At 44.9% G+C, this 18,393-nt stretch overlaps 1 protein-coding gene across 1 annotated transcript in view; it reads right to left on the bottom strand.

Moving 5' to 3' along the window:
* Positions 1-18,393, bottom strand: part of LOC144111182 (DNA polymerase eta-like) — a 42,613-nt gene that overhangs the window by 23,522 nt on the left and 698 nt on the right. The window contains exons 2-6 of the mRNA XM_077644357.1: positions 13,649-13,808; positions 10,789-10,923; positions 9,377-9,579; positions 7,899-8,050; positions 4,706-4,809 (exon numbers count right to left, since the gene is read on the bottom strand). Of these exons, the coding sequence (XP_077500483.1) occupies positions 4,706-4,809; positions 7,899-8,050; positions 9,377-9,579; positions 10,789-10,923; positions 13,649-13,808 (754 nt within the window). The remainder of the gene's footprint in view (positions 1-4,705; positions 4,810-7,898; positions 8,051-9,376; positions 9,580-10,788; positions 10,924-13,648; positions 13,809-18,393) is intronic.

Genomic DNA, 18,393 nt, shown 5'->3' on the forward strand with positions numbered 1-18,393 from the left:
CGTTAACTATCTTATCCATATTGCTAATGACATTGCCCTGCTTGTCTCTTAATGCATACATCTGGTTTTTACCTATGCCTAGTTTCTTCTTCACTGTTTTTAGGCTACCTCCGTTCTTTATAGCATGCTCGATTCTCTCCATATTAAACTTCCTTATGTCGGCTGCCTTGCGCTTATTTATTAACTTTGATAGCTCCGTTAGTTCTATTCTATCGGTAGTGTTAGATGCCTTCATGTTTTGGCGCTTCTTAATCAGATCTTTCGTCACCTGAGATAGCTTCCCGGTATCTTTTCGAACTGTCCTACCGCCTACTTCTACTGCGCACTCCGTAATTATTGATGTCAGGTGATCGTGCATTGAATGAACATCAAGATCATCTTCCTCAGTTAAAGCCGAGTATCTGTTTTGCAGCGCTATCCTAAACTCCTGTGCTTTCCCTCTTACGGCTAACTCGTTAATGGTCTTCTTCTTCGCTAGCTTCTTCCGTTCCCTCTTCAAGTCTAAGGTAATTCTAGACCTTACCATTCTATGGTCGCTGCAATGCACCCTTCCGAGGACGGCCACATCCTGAATGATGCCAGGTTTAGCGCATAGTATGAAGTCGATTTCATTTTTAATCTCACCATTGGGGCTCTTCCAGGTCCACTTCCTGTTTTCTCGTTTGCGGAAGAAGGTATTCATGATCCGTAAATTATTTCTATCCGCGAATTCGACTAATAACTCTCCCCTGCTATTTCTAGAGCCTATCCCATAGTCACCTACCGCGTGGTCGTCAGCCTGCTTCTTGCCCACCTTCACATTGAAGTCGCCCATCAGTACAGTGTACTGCGATTTTGCTCTATTCATTGCTGATTCTACGTCCTCATAGAAGCTTTCAACGGTCTGGTCATCATGGCTGGATGTGGGTGCGTAGGCCTGCACCACTTTCAGCTTGTACCTCCTATTCAGCCTAATTACTATTGCTGCTACCCTCTCGTTAATACTGTAGAACTCCTCTACGTTGCCAGCTATATCCTTATTAATGAGGAAACCCACACCTAGTTCTCGTCTATCCTTTAGCCCGCGATAGCACAGTATGTGTCCGTCCTTTAGTACTGTATACGCCTCACCTGTCCTCCTAACTTCGCTAAGCCCTATCACATCCCATTTAATTCCCGTTAGTTCCTCGAACAGCACTGCTAGGCTAGCCTCACTAGCTAAAGTTCTAGCTCTAAGCGTTGCCAGGTTCAGATTCCAATGGCGGCCTGTCCGGAGCCAGAGATTCTTAGCACCCTCCGCTGCGTCACAGGTCTGACCGCCGCCGTGGTCAGTTGCTCTGCAGCCGCTGGGGACTGAGGGCCGAGGGTTAATTGGTTTGATCATAGAAGGTTGTGGCCAAGTACTACACCAGGGTGGCCAAATCCTGCTCTGGTGAGAGAGTGCGTTGTCGGTTCTGGTCACCGAGATAAGGCCGCACTCCAGGCCTGGTTATGCAATTCCATCGACACGCGGATTTCTTTCTTTTTTTTTTTTTAAACCCGGTGGAGAATTGCGCGGCACCAGGATTTGAACCCCGGTCCTCTTGCACGCGAGGCGGATGTTCTACCTCCACGCCATCGCTGCTCCATTTTGCACATACATTCATCCATGCAGTAAATGCCGAAGATTACACTTTTAAACGGGCTCTGAAAGAGACTCTCAATAAAGTTGCGGTATGCCTAGGATATGAAAGGATGTCAGTTCACAAATATCCTGCAGCGAGAATTTTTTTAATGCTTTTTGCGGAAGCTGGGCTACCTGCAGTCAAAATTTGAATTTCCGCGTCTTCGTGCCTTTCGCTCTCCTCTTATCACTTTTTGCACGCTACCTCCGCCAGCCCCACCCATTTGGCCCCTTCCCTGGCTGCCAACGCGCATGGAGGTTACCCCGGGAGGCGGTGCTACCTGACGCACCGGAGTGGCTGCAGATGGCGAACCAATGATAGCCCTCCGCTGCTGACATAACGAGCACTACGCAACACAATGCCCCCACTGGTCGCTGCGAGTGGGAATTTTTAAAAATGCATCGCAAATTATCGGCTCTCTGTTGAGGCGTTACGCGCAGCATGAATGCTCAAATGGCCTGTACACAATGGAAACATTTTATAGCCAACCTCAAGCCCCCTTTTCAGGGGCACTTTAAGCACAAATTCAGCAATACAAAAGTTATGATAACTCAAGCTTCCACTACCGCAAACAAACTTTTGCGGTCCCAAAGAAAATAAATTGAGAGAAACACTGTGAGCATTTCATGCCTGCCTTAAAGCAGTTTTATCAAGAAAGGAAACTGCAAGGACAAACTGACAAACTGAAAAGGACGAGCGATGTTTTCTTATTTAACATGCTAACATAAGGACAAGCATTAAGGGATGTCTCCAAAACTTACGTCGCAAAGTGAGCTACTATAGTGCTGAAAAGAAGCAGTGGAAAGGAAAGAAAAGGCAGAGGAACAACAGTAACACTTAAACCCTGCATGCAAGTAGCACAGGCAGGAAAGACAAGAAGGGAACAGCATTGGCAAAAGCAATTTTCATACAAGCAATCTTGCATAAAAACAGCCAATAATAGACATTACATGCAAACACTGCACGTGCAGTGAAGCCATGCATCTTAGCTGCAAGCAAGATTTCTTTTTTTGGTAATAAACAAAAACTGCAGGCATATAAAAGCATACTCAAGTTGTAACTTTTCCAGGCACTATGCACACTACTGTGTACATTGTGAACATGCAGCTTTTTCTGGAAGTGCCCTACAACTACTGGCAGCAATTTCTTTCTTTCGGACAAATCACGACTGCTACGCTTTTTCATGTGTGCTATCTGATGCGGTGACCAAACTTCTCAAAACAGTGAGCCTGATAGCACACCCTTCAACACACTCATTTAGACAGATTTTGTCATCCGTAACATTGTTTTCCTGCATTTCTACACCACGTGCACTTCTGCAGAAAAATACGTCATCTCCAAACATTTTTAGTGCAACCCTGACAAATCTTGGTGTTGCAATGCTACAATTTCAAACCACTGTGACAGTATGTACGAAATTTTGTACGTGAATGTAAGAAAACAACTGCTGGTGTTTTGCCCTATGCACCTGGCTAGTTTGCTTTCTGGTGGCCCGCATAAACTACATCTAGGAGAAAAAAAGAAATATATTTTTTTTTTCTCGAGAGATATGGCAAGCAACGCGTGAAAGGGTTAAATGCCAGCCAAGCACAATGTGGCACAGCACAGTAGGAACATACTATAGCAAGTTCACTTTCACAATGAAAAGGAACCAAGAACCTAGACTAATTTAATTAGGCCATGATCGGTATAGCCATTCACAACTTTTGCACTCCACTATGCTTAGTGATCATCAAGTTTGCAATCTGCGCACTAGGACATCACATCCCCACCAGCAACCGTTCTTAGTGCAATCGTGACGGTGGGCAAGGGTAGCTTCCAAACTAATGCCCTCCTTCCCAGCACTTTATTTAAGCTACCCTGCACTTCTCGGAATTCAATTCTTAAAGAAAGTGTTCAGCTTTCTTTCTTTTCCTCTCCTCCTTTTTTTTCTTTTTTCAGTTCCAGCTGCCCTGTCTTGAAGCACTTCATTTCTTGAAACCAAACCTAACAAATAAAAAGAAATCAGGCAAAGCGTTGCTGGTTTCAATTCCACAAAGCATACCTAACTCTAGCTGCTCTCCAGGCTGGAGCACACATCAGCAGAGTTCAGTCTAGGAACAGTTCGCGGTGGGTCTTGCTACACATAAACAGACCAATCACATCAAAGTATAGGACCAGCAGCAACGCAAGCTGGCAACATATTCTGTAACTCTGGACTTGGGTGAACAACCACATAAAGCAGGTCACGGATAACATGCAGTCATGCAGCATGTAATGCTCGCATGCTTCAAGCCTCCTTGCACATTCTCCACAACAACAAAAAAGAGCTGTCAGGTTTCACACTCTAAAACCGTTAGAAGAGGCTTTAAGTAATTAATTAAAACTATGCTAACCAAATGTGATATTTCGAACCTGTCAAAAGGCAGCCACAAGCACACGAGTCTGCAAAGTACTTTGACAGCTACAAATGTCAGTCTCCATTCAATAAACACAGGACAATATCTGGCATGTTATCTGGCATGTCATGATCTGGTTAATCTCCTTTCTCATGAAGCCGTCATAAGGCCACATCTCCAGCTAAACAGCTAAGCTCCACTTGTAGAAACCTAAGAAATGTGGCCACACTACCAGCTATGTCAAAACACAACAGCTAAATTGTAAATTCTGAGGTTTAACATCCTGAAGTGACACTTGGGCCATGGGAGATAGCATAGTCTCTAATGGAAGGCTGTTAATTAATTTAGAACACCTAGAGTTCCTTAACGTGTGCTGACATCGAACAGTATATGGGCATCCTTTTGCGTTTTGCCTCCATCAAAATGCTGCCCCCCCGCAGCCAGGATTGAGCCCAGGTCCTCTGGATTATATAGCCGAGTGCCCTACCACCATGACTCGTGATTTATAACTCTACTACATCATGCATATCGCAGCATATGTCGAGTCGAGCCCAACGATGTTACACAGCTGGGCAGAATGAAACCGTACCAAAGTCACATTTTCTGTTGCTCGAGTCAAATTTGCAGCAGAAGACAGCAAATAAGCAGCACAATCGCACCTAGAGTGATGCACATAAAGCTTACAGCTTGTGGACAGGCAACGTAGAGAACAGTATGGGCACCCCGGTCTCAGTCAGGACCGTCTGCTTGTTGGGCTTGTTCAGACCGCAAGCCAGTTTGGCCAGTACCTGCACACAACCAGCCGACAACACATGCACCCTTTCGTTTTACTTTTTCTCCTGAGCTGCAAAGCCTCGGAACCAGGCAGCAGATTTCGTTCGCTTCAGCAACATTCTCTGCTTTCCTTGTGTGACATATGTGATCTTGCGTTATTTATTTTTAATTTATTTATAACAACCTCAAAGGCTTCATTAAAGGGGTATTACATGAGAGAGTGGAGTTCAGGGCACATAGCTGATTCAATGGATGATTTGAATGATGATGGGTCGGAATTAAGTACGACGGCAATGGGCAAGTCATTCCGAAGAATATGAAAGAAAAACAAAAACAGACACCATCATATGAGAAAAACTTGCCTCCAATCTTTTTTCCCTACTGCAAAGCAAAACCATTATTTCAAATGTGTGGTGCCCTGAGCAGCTTTAAAGACTGACACTGGCATTTTCGCAAAGTTCCATTGATACTGCTATCGCAGTTAATTGCGCAGGTGATCATACGATGTGATGTGACAAATGTGCGCTCACAGCAATTGGTAGCACATTTCCATGTTATAATGGTCACTTCCTCATCGTGTCTTTGACTTCATCGCCATTTTTTTGTTCAGGCGCAGCATGGGCTTCTGGAAGGTGAGGGGTTCTGGACAGCGGGGGTGGGCAGGTGCTTCCAAAGGGTCGAGGTTTCACACACCAAACACACAGACACTGAATTTTCCACTGAACGAGGTCTATGCTACTAACACAGATAAAAAAAAGATACCGGCACGCAGACTGACCGACATTCCTCTGTTAAGATGAATATATGACCCTGTCAAATTTCACTACTTTGAATGTCCATAAAAGCAAGCACCTCAAATCAGTATCAAAAGATGGCATCAACTACCCTGACAGCTGCCGCAAATGCTTCTTCTAGTGTGCTGAAACCTTCCGTGAGGCGAGTGTTTATATCACGAGTTCAGGCCGGCTTCGAGGCTGATCTTTTACTCATGAAATTTCTTCTTCTGCGGCCTAAATTAAGCAGTTTCCAGATTCTAACAGACAGAAATTAAGAAGAGGAACCAAAGTGGCCGCCACCAAGCATCCCCAGAGTGCACGCCAGCTCCAGCTTTGGCTGTTCCTTTATCCTTCGGGAGACGAACTGCTTCCCCAAGTGCCAGCTCGTTGACCGAGGTGTTTGAGAATGAGAGAATCGTTGCCAGTGAGGCCTACAGCCAGTTGTCAGCTTTTTTTTTGCCGACATGACTCAGTGACATGCTGCGTGGCGCTGCACTTCATTTTTTTTACCTGTGACGAAAGAGCCAATTAACTTATGTGAGAAGTGCAAGATACTGCCATTTGGAAATGTCGCTATGTTTTGCCACAGGTTTAGATGAACAGGAAATTCCGTACTTTCTAGAAGTGTGTGAATAATGAAAGTTTGGAACAAGAATATTAAGCAGAAATGCCTTTGAATATCGAATTGAATATCAATTATCTCTTCAGTACGAAAAAAAATTCTGAACAAGGAAAGTAGGGAAATGCAACTGTCCTTGTTTTTTTTTTCCAAAACAACATATGGTCTCAGAATCGAAATAAAAAAACCTAGAATGATTCGGCACCATAGAAAAAACATGGCATGCACAAAGGTTTATACTGTTTGATCAGACAGCATAACAGTATGAAACCTGTACTGTGGTTGCTCAAAATGAGTAACAAGAAGAAATCCATAGACACATGACTGCCAACTAAAAGTAACATGGTGGGTAGTAGTAAAACCAGACTAATTTCCCAAGAGACTGGAAAAAATGCCCCAATAATTCAAAGGTCGAGTTATTAAATGCCCTGCCTTCTGAAGAAAAAAAAAGAATGCCGAAAATCGGAAAAAGCGGTGAAGCTTTGTGAGAAGGATCCATTGCACAAACAGCGAAAAGCGCATGACTAGCAGACACTTTCAGCATGCTATAAGAACAACACGGACGTAAACGAGGGGAATGCGTATAGGTGCCGGATCAGCAATACAACTTCTCAAGAGAAAAATGAGTGACCAGCAACGTGACAGTTGGAGTATAAAAACAGAGGGAAGGTGGGTTCGGATGGACGGCGAAAGCATAGCTGACAGCCGCCGTTTGCCACGGGCTGGTGGCAAAGCTCGGAAACCAAAACTGCGCGGCCAGTCTATTTTTTGGCCTATCGACAAGGGCCCTCATATACTTCTCACGCCTGCTATTACACGCACATCACAGATGCACAGGCTGCAATGCACCATGCAATAGGTGGGATTTTTACTCGATCAGTTGCTTTACCGGTGACACCTCTACGCTGCACCGTTTCAGAACACCATGTAATAATTCGTAAGTGGGCTTTCCCGTATATCATAGTTGACCAAAATGGTGTGGAGCTTATGGTAGAAGAGTTGTCAAGGTTACGGGACGAGTGTCATGGGTTTAGGCATTGGGAATGTAACGGATTATGAAAGGATCGAATACAAAAACCCTCACGCTTTCACGTTATGATTCTTCGAAGCTGGCGGACGACTATCTAGTTCGCATCACTTGTCATATGCGGGAAAGCCCACCTGCAGAACTTCGCATAAAGTCCCAGCATATCAGCATTTGAATGTGACCAGACCACGCTATGATAAGTGATGGAGAAGAAAGCAAAAAGGACATTTTCGTAGTGTTTTCCAGGCACTTTAAATTCGATCTTCGGATAATTTGCGCACATACTGCGGTTCTGCCATGGTCGGATTAATGTAAGTAAGCACGGCATTCGATCACTGCTCAATATTCAAAAATTTCTCTAATAATCGAAGTTTCTTGAATACCTATTAATTTCTGGGATTGAATACCAACTCAATAAAAATTATATTTGATTCATATCCGAAATTAAGAACATTCGAACACTTCTAGTATTTTCTAAACGTCTAGGGAGAGCAAATAGTTCGAACAGCGGAACTGCGGTGCGAACCGAATGGCCAATACTATTTGCACAATATTCAAACTTTCGAATTATTCGCACACCCACACTTTGCAGATCTCAGCATTCCTCAATAGGATCTTTTCAAAGTCTCTTTAACAATGCAGCTACCAGATAACACAAGCGGATCAGTCGCAGAAGCAGACCTTGTTGTGTGCGATTCCAGCCGAGCAACGGAAGCCCGTCTGGGTGAAGACGGCTGCTCGTATCTGCTCCGTAAGCGCGGCGGCCCTCGTCAGGAGTGCATCTGGGCTGTCAGGGTCCTCGATTTCAGACAGCCACGCAGCAAGCTCAGCTTCTGCATTTCGAGATATGGCCGGGACTCACACTTGGCTCTCCATCTTCTCCAAGCGTGAAATGCTTACCACTAGAGCTCTACACCTCTTGTGCAGTGCACTCAAAGGGTAATATTGGGGTTTTCTTAAATCAAGTTTTAAAATTTCCTGTTTCGTGATGAGCAACTTATAAGGGCAGTTGTGTGTCAGTAACATCAGGAGCCGCATGCCCATTGATACTCGCTCTGCGTTTGCTCAAGAAAAAAAAAATTCAAGCTTGGTTTTGGTCATTTCAGGCAACTAATGATGAAGGGTCTCACTTCCAGCAGCCAGTGCAGCCAATCAACATGCACGTGAGAGGTTTTGTGGCAGTATGAATGATAATATACCTTGGTTTATCATGACTATGGCAAAAACTCAATGTCAGATTGCTTCCTGGCTTTTTATATTTTATAGCTGTTTGCTTCTTTGCAGAAACTATTCACCGACAGGGAGGTGCAAGAGACGTATGTAGTGCATTAGAACACTCTATATGTTTGAAAATTCTCTCGATTTACCCTCTTAACGATGTCCAGCCAAAACTGAGATGCACTGCTGCTATTCTTCGGTTTCGTCAGTCAGCCTTCGTTTTCCAAGTAACGCACTTCTCATGCAACTAAGAACGAGTCAACACAAGTCGTCAAAGCATAAACCCCAGATAACGTCTTTATAAAGGGGAACCACATTAATTCAAACTCAGTTAAGTCTGCATTTTCAGCATATTAAAACAGCCCACATAATTTAAGCTCTGCAGAATTTGACCAAATTTTTGGATTCCTTTCAGACCAATTTACTGACAGTCAACTACACTCACTTTCACTACTTGTTACCTCTGTCAATGAGTTAATAGCGATCAAATGCCTTGAACTTCAGAATACAGTAGAATCCCGATAAACGGAAGTCGGTTAAACGGAACCAACGTTTAAATGGAATAAACGCCTCGCAGTTGGTTGGTTTTGCATTAAGGCACTGGAAAAAAAAAAACCCATTGATTGGAACAAAAATTTTCCAACCTCCGTATAATCGGAACCGAAAATAGGCTCGAAAAATAGGAACGATGCATGGCGATGTGCCGAGCATGGTTTCATGAATCTGCTGCGCCCACTGTGTGCAGTGGCGCAAACTAGTGCTAGCGCCGTTTTACCACTGCAAACTGCTATCAAAGAATGTCGCATTGCACAGGCTTTGTAAATGCTGGTGAATTATTTTTTCTTCTGAATCACATTCCGATCTGTATAATGCTAACACTAAACAGCCCTACACATCTCAGAAAATATAAGTCATAGAGTTATCATAAAAGAAACACGTACTAGGGTCAGTGCCGTCCTGCGACGCCGTCACCTTGGGCCGTTGACCAAGGTATGTGTTGGGTAAAGCATCCACGCTGCTGGGTATCGGCACTGTTTTGCACGCCTCCGTCAGGTCCAGGTATGCCTCGTCAATGCTGGCACGCTCCACCACATCACTGAACTGGCACAGCACTGAGAGGACCTCAGCGCCTGCCTCTCGGTACCTGCATGAAATATAACCATGGTGGGAAGCGTGAAAGAAAGTTTTGGTCAATGCAGTTGGCTCCAGCAATAATTCATACAGTGCTAATTTACACTGCTGATTAATCAAAACAGAGATGCCAATATACCTCAGTGGTAGAAACAAAGTGGCTGCCATATTTATTCGCATAATGAACGCACATTTACGCCAACAGCTGTACATGGCACATACAGCAAAATCAGGGTGGCAGCAGCGCCAGTACACATGTCTGCACATTCTCCCTAGCCCACGCCTGACGTCTTGCGCATGAACACAGATAATGAACACACAGCTAAAATGTGGCATCCATGCCCCTTCAATGAGACCAATGAGTCAGACAGCCAAAAACCAATTAAGCTTCTTACAATCAAGACATGGCCCTCTTGCATTTACATCACCTCTTTTAAACATCACCACATTACATGAACACAACCTTAAAAAAATTTTTTTTCACTTCCTTGCCTACACACATGCACTGAGGGCGACACTTTTGTGTTTCAGTGCTTGTCCTCATCATCACAATCAGCGCCTGGCAACTTCACTGAGGTGTAAAAAGCAAAGCCAAATCTGACAGGACCTGCTATACTGAATGCTTGGACCTCATTTTCTCTGTCACTGCTATGTCTACGGGAATAAAGCTCCAAGAAAGCATTACCAGCAAAACCAACAAGCTGCCAATTAGCTTGGCCAGGGCTGCTTTCAAGACGAGCTTGTCCTTTGGTTAACCACCACAGTTTTTGGGACAGGTGCGCACATCAATACGAAGGGATGCAGAAAACTGCTCCATTACCGTTTGCTGACTTCTGAACACAAACGCTACTCTGCAAATTATTTTCAGCAAAGAGCTGCTCCTTGCACTACAAAGGAAAAAAAAACCGCCATGCTTCCATTTTAAAATAACATAATTAATAATCACAGTACACTGCCTTGAAGGCAGTTTCAAGTGGTAAAATTATTTAGTGGTTTACCTCAGCGCACTACCAGTACCTGTCAGTGGGCACGTAGAAGCATCACCTACTGGCAAAGCGATACAAGTTCCAAACTTCAGAAAGGCAATCCTGATGCTTAGAAACAAATAAGAGAAGGTGACAAGAGACAGAAATGAACAGAGTCAAAAATTGTACGCGCTGCCTAACCCAACTTGCACATGCCTGGCATAACAATACGAGCGAAAGACGTCATCGCCACTCACCTGGTGAGGTCAGCCTTGCCCCTGACCTCTGGCACTCGGAACAGGTGCAGGCCTTTGGCCAGCTTCTCAGCCTGCTGGCCCCGCATGCCACGCTTCACCCCAAATGCACGAGCTTCGTAGTTCACCGCAATCAGCCTGCAAGTCACGTTCGCCCGCACATAAGATGCTGTCCTTCCATTCAGCCTCGTCCAACACAACTCCAGCGAAGATGTGATGGATGGAGAAGAGGTGCCATGTTTTGTAATGTTTCCTTTCATTCTCTTTTCTTCTGGTCCTCTGTCACATGTGACAGCCTGTGTCACCAACAACAGGGGTGCAAAGAAAAATGAAACGAAACATTACAAAATATGGCCCAATACCTTAAACCTACGTACTTCTTTTGTCCTAACTTCCTTTAGTCACATTAGTATGCACAAGGCAGTACTTGCTGTAGATTTCATTCAAAAAGCAACTGCAAGACAGCCCCATCCAGCTATAATGGTAGCTGCAAGAAAGGGTTTACTGCTATGATTGTGTTGAAATTGCTCAGTTGTAGCGTCTGCATCTCAGTTATTACGAAGTCACTTCATATGTTTTGGTGGAAGAAAATTCCCCTGCATGGTACCTTGCACCTCCCTGATCATAATGAAAAAAATTGCTGGTGACCTAGCTCTGGTAGGCCAGGATATACATAGCGAAAGCGCAGAAACTTCTGCATCGGAAGAATGCTTTCACTAGACGCACCTTTATTCATGGTTAAAGCTTGAGCCATCGTGGCGGAGTGGTAGCGTCTCTGCCTCAAACGCCAAAGACCCTCATTCGATTCCGAGCCTCGGCACAGGTGTTTTTTTTTCATTCAGTGAGTGTGCGGGGGGTTTCAGTGGCTCCAATAGACGCCGCCACCGAATACGTTGGTTGGTGGTTAAGTGCAGGCTCTGTTAAGGCGCGTTTATATTCCGGCATAACGGGAGCGCGCACTGCACGGCGACATCACGTCGGCCACAGCGAGACCCTCTATACTCCAACTGCGCTTGACCGCCGACACGTTCGGCGGCTTCGGCGCACTCTGACCACACTGGCGGAGACTTGAAGCACATCTCTATTTCGTGCCGAGTGCGCCAGCTGCCGCCGGCCCGGCCAAACAGGTTTGGCTCCGTGGCGAGGCGCGCGTTGTGACGTCATGTGCCTCCTCGGAGCACCGCCATGGTGAAATTGCAACTGCGCGGCCAGTAAAGCTTTCGCTTTGAAAAACAAAAGTTGTGCATGACCACGTACAGTCCTGGCCAAAAAGTGGAGGGGACGCTTAAGTTCAGCCTTAAGGATCTGACATGATAGCGTTAATTAGTTAATGCCCATATATGACGAATTGGTCATTCTGAAATGCACGTTCGTATGTCCCTGGGAGTCCTGTTACCACTCTTGGCGCATCAGTGCAGCGGTTAAAGGGTGCGCAACTGCCCTGCGATGGTAGGTGCTGCTGCCGGTGGGGCTTGTGCGACCCAGGTTGCTATTCCTGAACAACCTCTCATGGTCAACCATCAATTTAACAGCCACCTGCCAGGGTGGTTAGTTCGCTCCCAATCTGGTAGGCTGTGATGGCCCCACAAAGTCACGTGACCTAGGTTGCCTACTTAGGTTGCTTCTCCGAAGGTGGCTGCCTGGGCCAACCACAATGCCACCCTATTTATTGCTCATAACGCCAACAACGCCTGCACCGGATTTTCTACGTAACAGGGCTTTTAACGCTATTGGATTAAACTATTGCAGAGCACACTTCGGTGACCAAACTCTTGCCACGCCTTACCTAGCAAAAATTAGGAAGTACTTTATACAAATGTGAGCACGTGCCACTGTTGCATTCCCATATGAACCTAAGAAATCATCATATGCTCTGTAAGGAAAGCATGAGAAATTTTTATTTTCAAATGCCAAAGCGTGCTCTAATATTTTGGTTGCACTTGTACATCCTGGCCATCCCACATACATTTTCTTCAGCAATCGCTGCAAACAACCGGTGCTAACATTTTTCCATCATAGTGGAGAATAAGTCGACCCATCATGGTGTGACTAGTTCAACCAAATCTTCTAAGATTACATAGAAGTTTTGCAATATCGCGTGACTTTCACAGAATGCACAATGACAGCCAAAGACTAGTGGCCTGTCATAGAATATTCCACCATCATCCCTAACCTAAGCTCAACAATATTCCCCATAGGACCAAGGACCCTCCCATTCATCCTCAATTAAGATTGTAATGCCTGGTGCAACACTTGCAATACAGCCTGCCAGAACGCGAATAGTTATTCGTTTATGCTGGCAGATATGCACCAACTCCTCATATCATGGCAGAAATTCAATTTTATAATATAGCCATCAATGCAAGGTCAGAGTGTCAGCTGCTGGAGGTGCAGGAGGCAGACAGAATATCCCCACTGCAAAAGTTCGCCATAACAGCGAAACAGGCATAAATTTCTGAAGATCGTACTGCTGCACTGGGCAGTGATGAAGCAGTGCTGAATTTTACTCCTGTTTTATTGCTCCCAAGCATTTCTAAGCAGTTGTACTGTTCTTAGGCACTCAGATATTATAATTCGACATTCTAATTGTGCAGCAATCATAATTTTTGCAATAAATCTGCCAGCTTTTTACATTTCTGTAGTGGGCCGCTATAGATGAAGTACTGGAAATTCACAACATTCATCTGGCAGGTTTGTTGCTTGGGCCTCACAGGTTTAACTCACGCAAACGTCTTAACCTCATTCGCCCACATTTCCATTTTCACTCCATTCAATGACAACTAACCGCTGAAACGTTTCGCAGCTGTACCATTGTACAACCACTACAGGGGCCCTGAGTAAATGGGCTGCCTTATTCACTCACCCTCCCCCCTGGAAGGTGTTGTACTGCGCCACCGCGCAGGGCTTGCCATTCCACTCAGGCGCCAGCCGCTGCTCCACTTGCACATAGAAGCAGTCCATGTCGACCAGCACAATCGCCCGGTGACGAGGCGAGGTGGCTGCGGTTGCCATCGCTTTAGCAGCTGCGCACACAGCATAAGTGGGAATCAAATGCCAGCAAGCAGGCTTGCTGCACCCAGAGAAGCCACTTCTGCAAGCGACATAGGCAGCTGTGTTCCATGTTTAGCGTTATGAATACATGAGGAACTGTGTTCAGTGTGCATGGAGTTGGTACATTATGTCAAGAAAGAAAAGCAACCACATTCCCACACAAGGCAAGATGAAAACAACCCAAGCGTGCCTCTTTTGTGAGACAGATCAGAAATCTTGACAACCTCCATCACTTCACATGCTTGAGTTGCTCGCGTGTGCAACTCTAATGTAAACCTAGGGGAGGTGGGAAGGGGTATGCAGTACTAACATGAAATCACTTATGTGCCCTCACGGATGAAAGTAAACAGAAACACCAACTACAAATGAACTAATTATAAAATCTTGAGACATTTCATCTCCCACATGGAAGCCTTGTTCACAAGCATTTAATCAGTTCATTTATGACCAATTTCGTCATCTTCGTGCCCATTCCCAACCAGACAGGTTGCCATAAGGCCTTGACTCCAGATCACTGTACACACAACACAGAAAGAAACACACACAAAGAAACTGGCACCACAGGCAGAATGTAGCACTTGTCAAAAAATAATTTTCTGAGTGTGATGCATGTTGTAAAGCAGTCTAGAAGTTTAAAGTGACACTAACCAACCCACTCATCTGTTCTCAGAAAGTGTGACAGGCAGAACACTGTGCCAAACATGCCTTAAACTAAGCCCTCACAATTCCCGTCTGACTGCTGCTGCTGCTACTGTAAGCATGCCAGCAGGACATGCAGGTAAAAGTACAGCATAAATGTAAGAACGCATTCACTGTACGCTTGGGCATGCCTGTCCTCTTACTGGTACATAATAGTTGAAATAAGAATGAAGCCCACATGAGGCACTTAGTACACCTAATTACATTCTGCTTTGGCAATGTGACAGCATTAGACCCCTCCGACTTCCAACCTGGCGGCGTCTGGAAGTTCCAGCCCTGGGAATTACAAGACCAATAATCCATTTTTTTCTTGATGGGGCTTCTAATGCTGTTGCATTATTAAGCCCTATGCCTGCCATAGAAGCAGAACTAAAGTATCAAAAAGCATTCTTAGTTTTCAGTATGAGCGGCCACCAAATGTCGGCACGGTGGTCGAAATTTCGGGAACCCTCCACTGTGGCATCCCTCATAGCCTGATTCACTTTGGGATGTTAAAAACCTCAATAAACCGAACCAACCCAAACCAAATGCTGGTTTTCAAATCTTCTGAGCAGAAGCATTCGATGCACCCCAAGAATTAGCCTTCAATGACGTCTTCGAGTTCATCGCCATCAAGATACTGATGCCCTTGAAGGCACTCCAAATGTCGAAACTGACTTCAAACTTCAATTTTACTAACCGTTACAGTATCTTGCACAGTGCTGGACATGTACGCTGGGGCACTGTAACAAAGCAGCAAAATTTTTGCTCAACTTTCCTCGCCGTGCTTCTTTGCGGCCTCATGCAGAAGAAGCAAAATTTAGGCATAACATGGGCCCCGTTATCGTCGTTTTGGCTGTTATGTTTGTTTGGGTAATTAATCAGCAAAAAAATTGGCGGTGGTTTAGCTTTGGTTAAATTTCGATTGACGCGATAGCAACAGCTGGCCGAGTGTAACTTGGTCACGTGACCAACCACGTGACAAACCATGTGATCAGCCACGGTGCCGTGTCGCCGGCAGCTGCTCTGCACCACGTGACCAACTATGTGACAGTGGTGGTGACCACCACCACGGCGCCGCCACGCTGAAGGCTCAAAATGCTATCGTAATGTAGCTATTGCCACAAAACACCATCCTCATCCAAAAGAAATGTTGTCACAGTCTTTGCTCACAGTCTGTGCTGCATTAGCTATCTTGTATTTGATGTGGCAGAACAAAATGTTTATTTCCAAGCCATGCTCCCTTTTTGCTCTCCAGTATCAGATCCCGGTTCCGCCCTCCCCAATCCCCAACCACCTCTAAAAAGCCACTCTAATCGGTACTCACTGCGGATTTTTTTAGCATTATAACATTTTAACTAAACTTGTTAACGACATTCCGCTCAATTTTCCCTTATATCATGCGTCACCATTTTTGGCACCTAACATAAACACACCTCGGACATATTCAATTATCTGTGCTGTACGATTTTTGCAGACCCATAACTAATGCCCAGTTCCAAAGCTGTCTGAAGAAACGTAACATGCTTACAGGTGACAACCACCTCTTCCAATATGCAGCTCCTCTGACTTCAATTACTCAAATAGCCTGTAGATCACTGAAAGGCTCCCTGCTATGAAAAAACAAAGCTCGCCATCATGTGCCACTTTCACATGAGGCTGCAGAGTTCTTCATGTCCACACGAACACTTGTTGGCATCATTCCATCTTAAGTTAAGAATTAAATAATGGAATAATGCCAGATGTTCCTTTTTCACTTCAGCCATTGCCACAGGGTGACCTTCAATGGAGTGCGATAAGAGTAAAATAAGAGGGGAAAGCCATACAACTTGTGACCCTAGCTTAGAAACACAAAGCAACATGCATGTAAAGTTGCAATGTTATGTGTCTGTTGCATCATAATGCGAGCATATTTACTACCCCTCATAAGAATACGATGACCCTCGGAGAAACAACCTAGTAGGGCCACCTAGGTCGTGTGACCTTATGGCATCATCACAACCTGTCCACTGGATTGTGAGCAAACTGCCGAATGCGGCAGGTGGCAGTTAAATTAATGACTCATCGCAAGAGGTTGCTCAAGAAAAGCAATGTGGGTCTCACAAGCCCCCCTGTACTAGCACCTGCCATTGCAGAGTACTGGCGCATCTTTTCACCACTGCACCACCGTGCCAGGAGCGGTATGAGGACTCCCAGGCACACATGAATGTAGAGCTGAGAATGACCCATTCTGCATATATGAGTATTATCTCATTAACGCTATCACGTCATAGTCTTAAGACGGAGCTTAGGTGCCACCTCCAATATTTTGCACTGTTCACCCAAAGGTGCAGAACCAACAAGCTCAAGTTGCTCATCCGATATTCAAGCATTCAAAAAAAATTCCAAGTGTTTTCAAGTGCCTTGAAAACAGGGTTTCCAAATTCAAGGCTTCCTAAGGATTTCAAGGACCCTGTGGCTGCACCCTGTGGCATCAAAAGAAATGGCATATTCGCACTGGACAGACTGCAAGCCACTGGACAGACTGCAAGCCTCGATCACATTTACTGGTGTCCTGTGACTGAGAAATCTGCCATAGCTGTTACCCTTACCTGCCACAACATGTATCGCCATTTTGCTCTTTTAACTTGCTAGTGTTTGTGTCTGGATGTGGTTCCCCGCATATGGTATTTAAACTGTCTTCTTTCCGCTTCTCATACAACCTATTTCTTTCCTTCTATCACCCTACTGTGCCCCTTTTATTCCAGGAAACTGCCATTCAGATACCCGATTTGAATACAGCAGTTTCTGCTCAGAGCACCTACCTTTTTCCAATTTTCTTTTTTTAAAGAAACAGACCCCAGCCACCACTCCCAAATACACTGCAAGCTTTGCACAGTGCAAAACTGCCACTATAAAAAGCTGCGTATAAACATGCAGCCCTGTTCCTGATAACAAAAACTGTCCTATGGGATAGTTGCAGCCAGTCTTATAACACTGCTCTGCATTTACTGATTTTAATAACAAACTTATTCCGACATTCAGCATCCGTATTCTTAGTCTCACACCTTCAGCACATCAAGAAGCATGTGATTTGATGATGCAAACTAGGCCACTTCGCCAGAGAGTACTTGAACAACAAAAGTAACACTAAAAAACACAAGAAGAATAACCACTATCTCGTTCCCGTCTTTCACATTACTTTCAACCCTACTTGCACTTGTGAATAAAGTGCATTTTTACTATAACTGTACATGGCACATTAATGACTGTATGTGGCAAAAAAAAAAAAGCAGAAGTGCGAACGATACGCGAATATTCGCAGACCGAAAACTCTGCTAAGTACAACTTCAGTACCGACTAGTTAGGCACTGATGCATCAAATCTGGAACACTCTGGAATGTGCACACATTAGCAGAAAGCAAGGCTTAGAAACACCTGCTGGGGTAGTCAGCATGTCCAGTCGTCCAATCGCAGTGACTTTTAAAGAATGACTTCCAAGCTGAACGCATGAGATGGACATAGTCTTACCTCACTAGAAGTCATCTGGAGCACCCCGAGTTCATGCAATTATTCACGGTGTGTTGAAAGACAGAATAATAGACACATCCCTCAGTTAAACAACAAAAAAAGAAATAACCTCAAATAGGGGCTGGCCGCTGAGAAGACTTAAACATAAGACATAAGTTCTCATGCGGGCAGTACTGGAGTAAAAGCGCAAAGAAACATATGCCGGATTAGCTATTGCTTTAATTCAAGCAATGCGCATTACCGGCTGACGTACGATATGAAGCAGTAGGTGGTGATGCCGGCAAAAGCGATCAAATGTAAAAAACTGGGCTAACATGAAGGTGTAACGATGCATTGAGGAAAATAGAAAGGATCGAACAACTGCAACTG

This window comes from Amblyomma americanum, chromosome 11 (genome assembly GCF_052857255.1).
Source record: "Amblyomma americanum isolate KBUSLIRL-KWMA chromosome 11, ASM5285725v1, whole genome shotgun sequence".
Classification (NCBI taxonomy): Eukaryota; Metazoa; Arthropoda; class Arachnida; order Ixodida; family Ixodidae; genus Amblyomma; species Amblyomma americanum.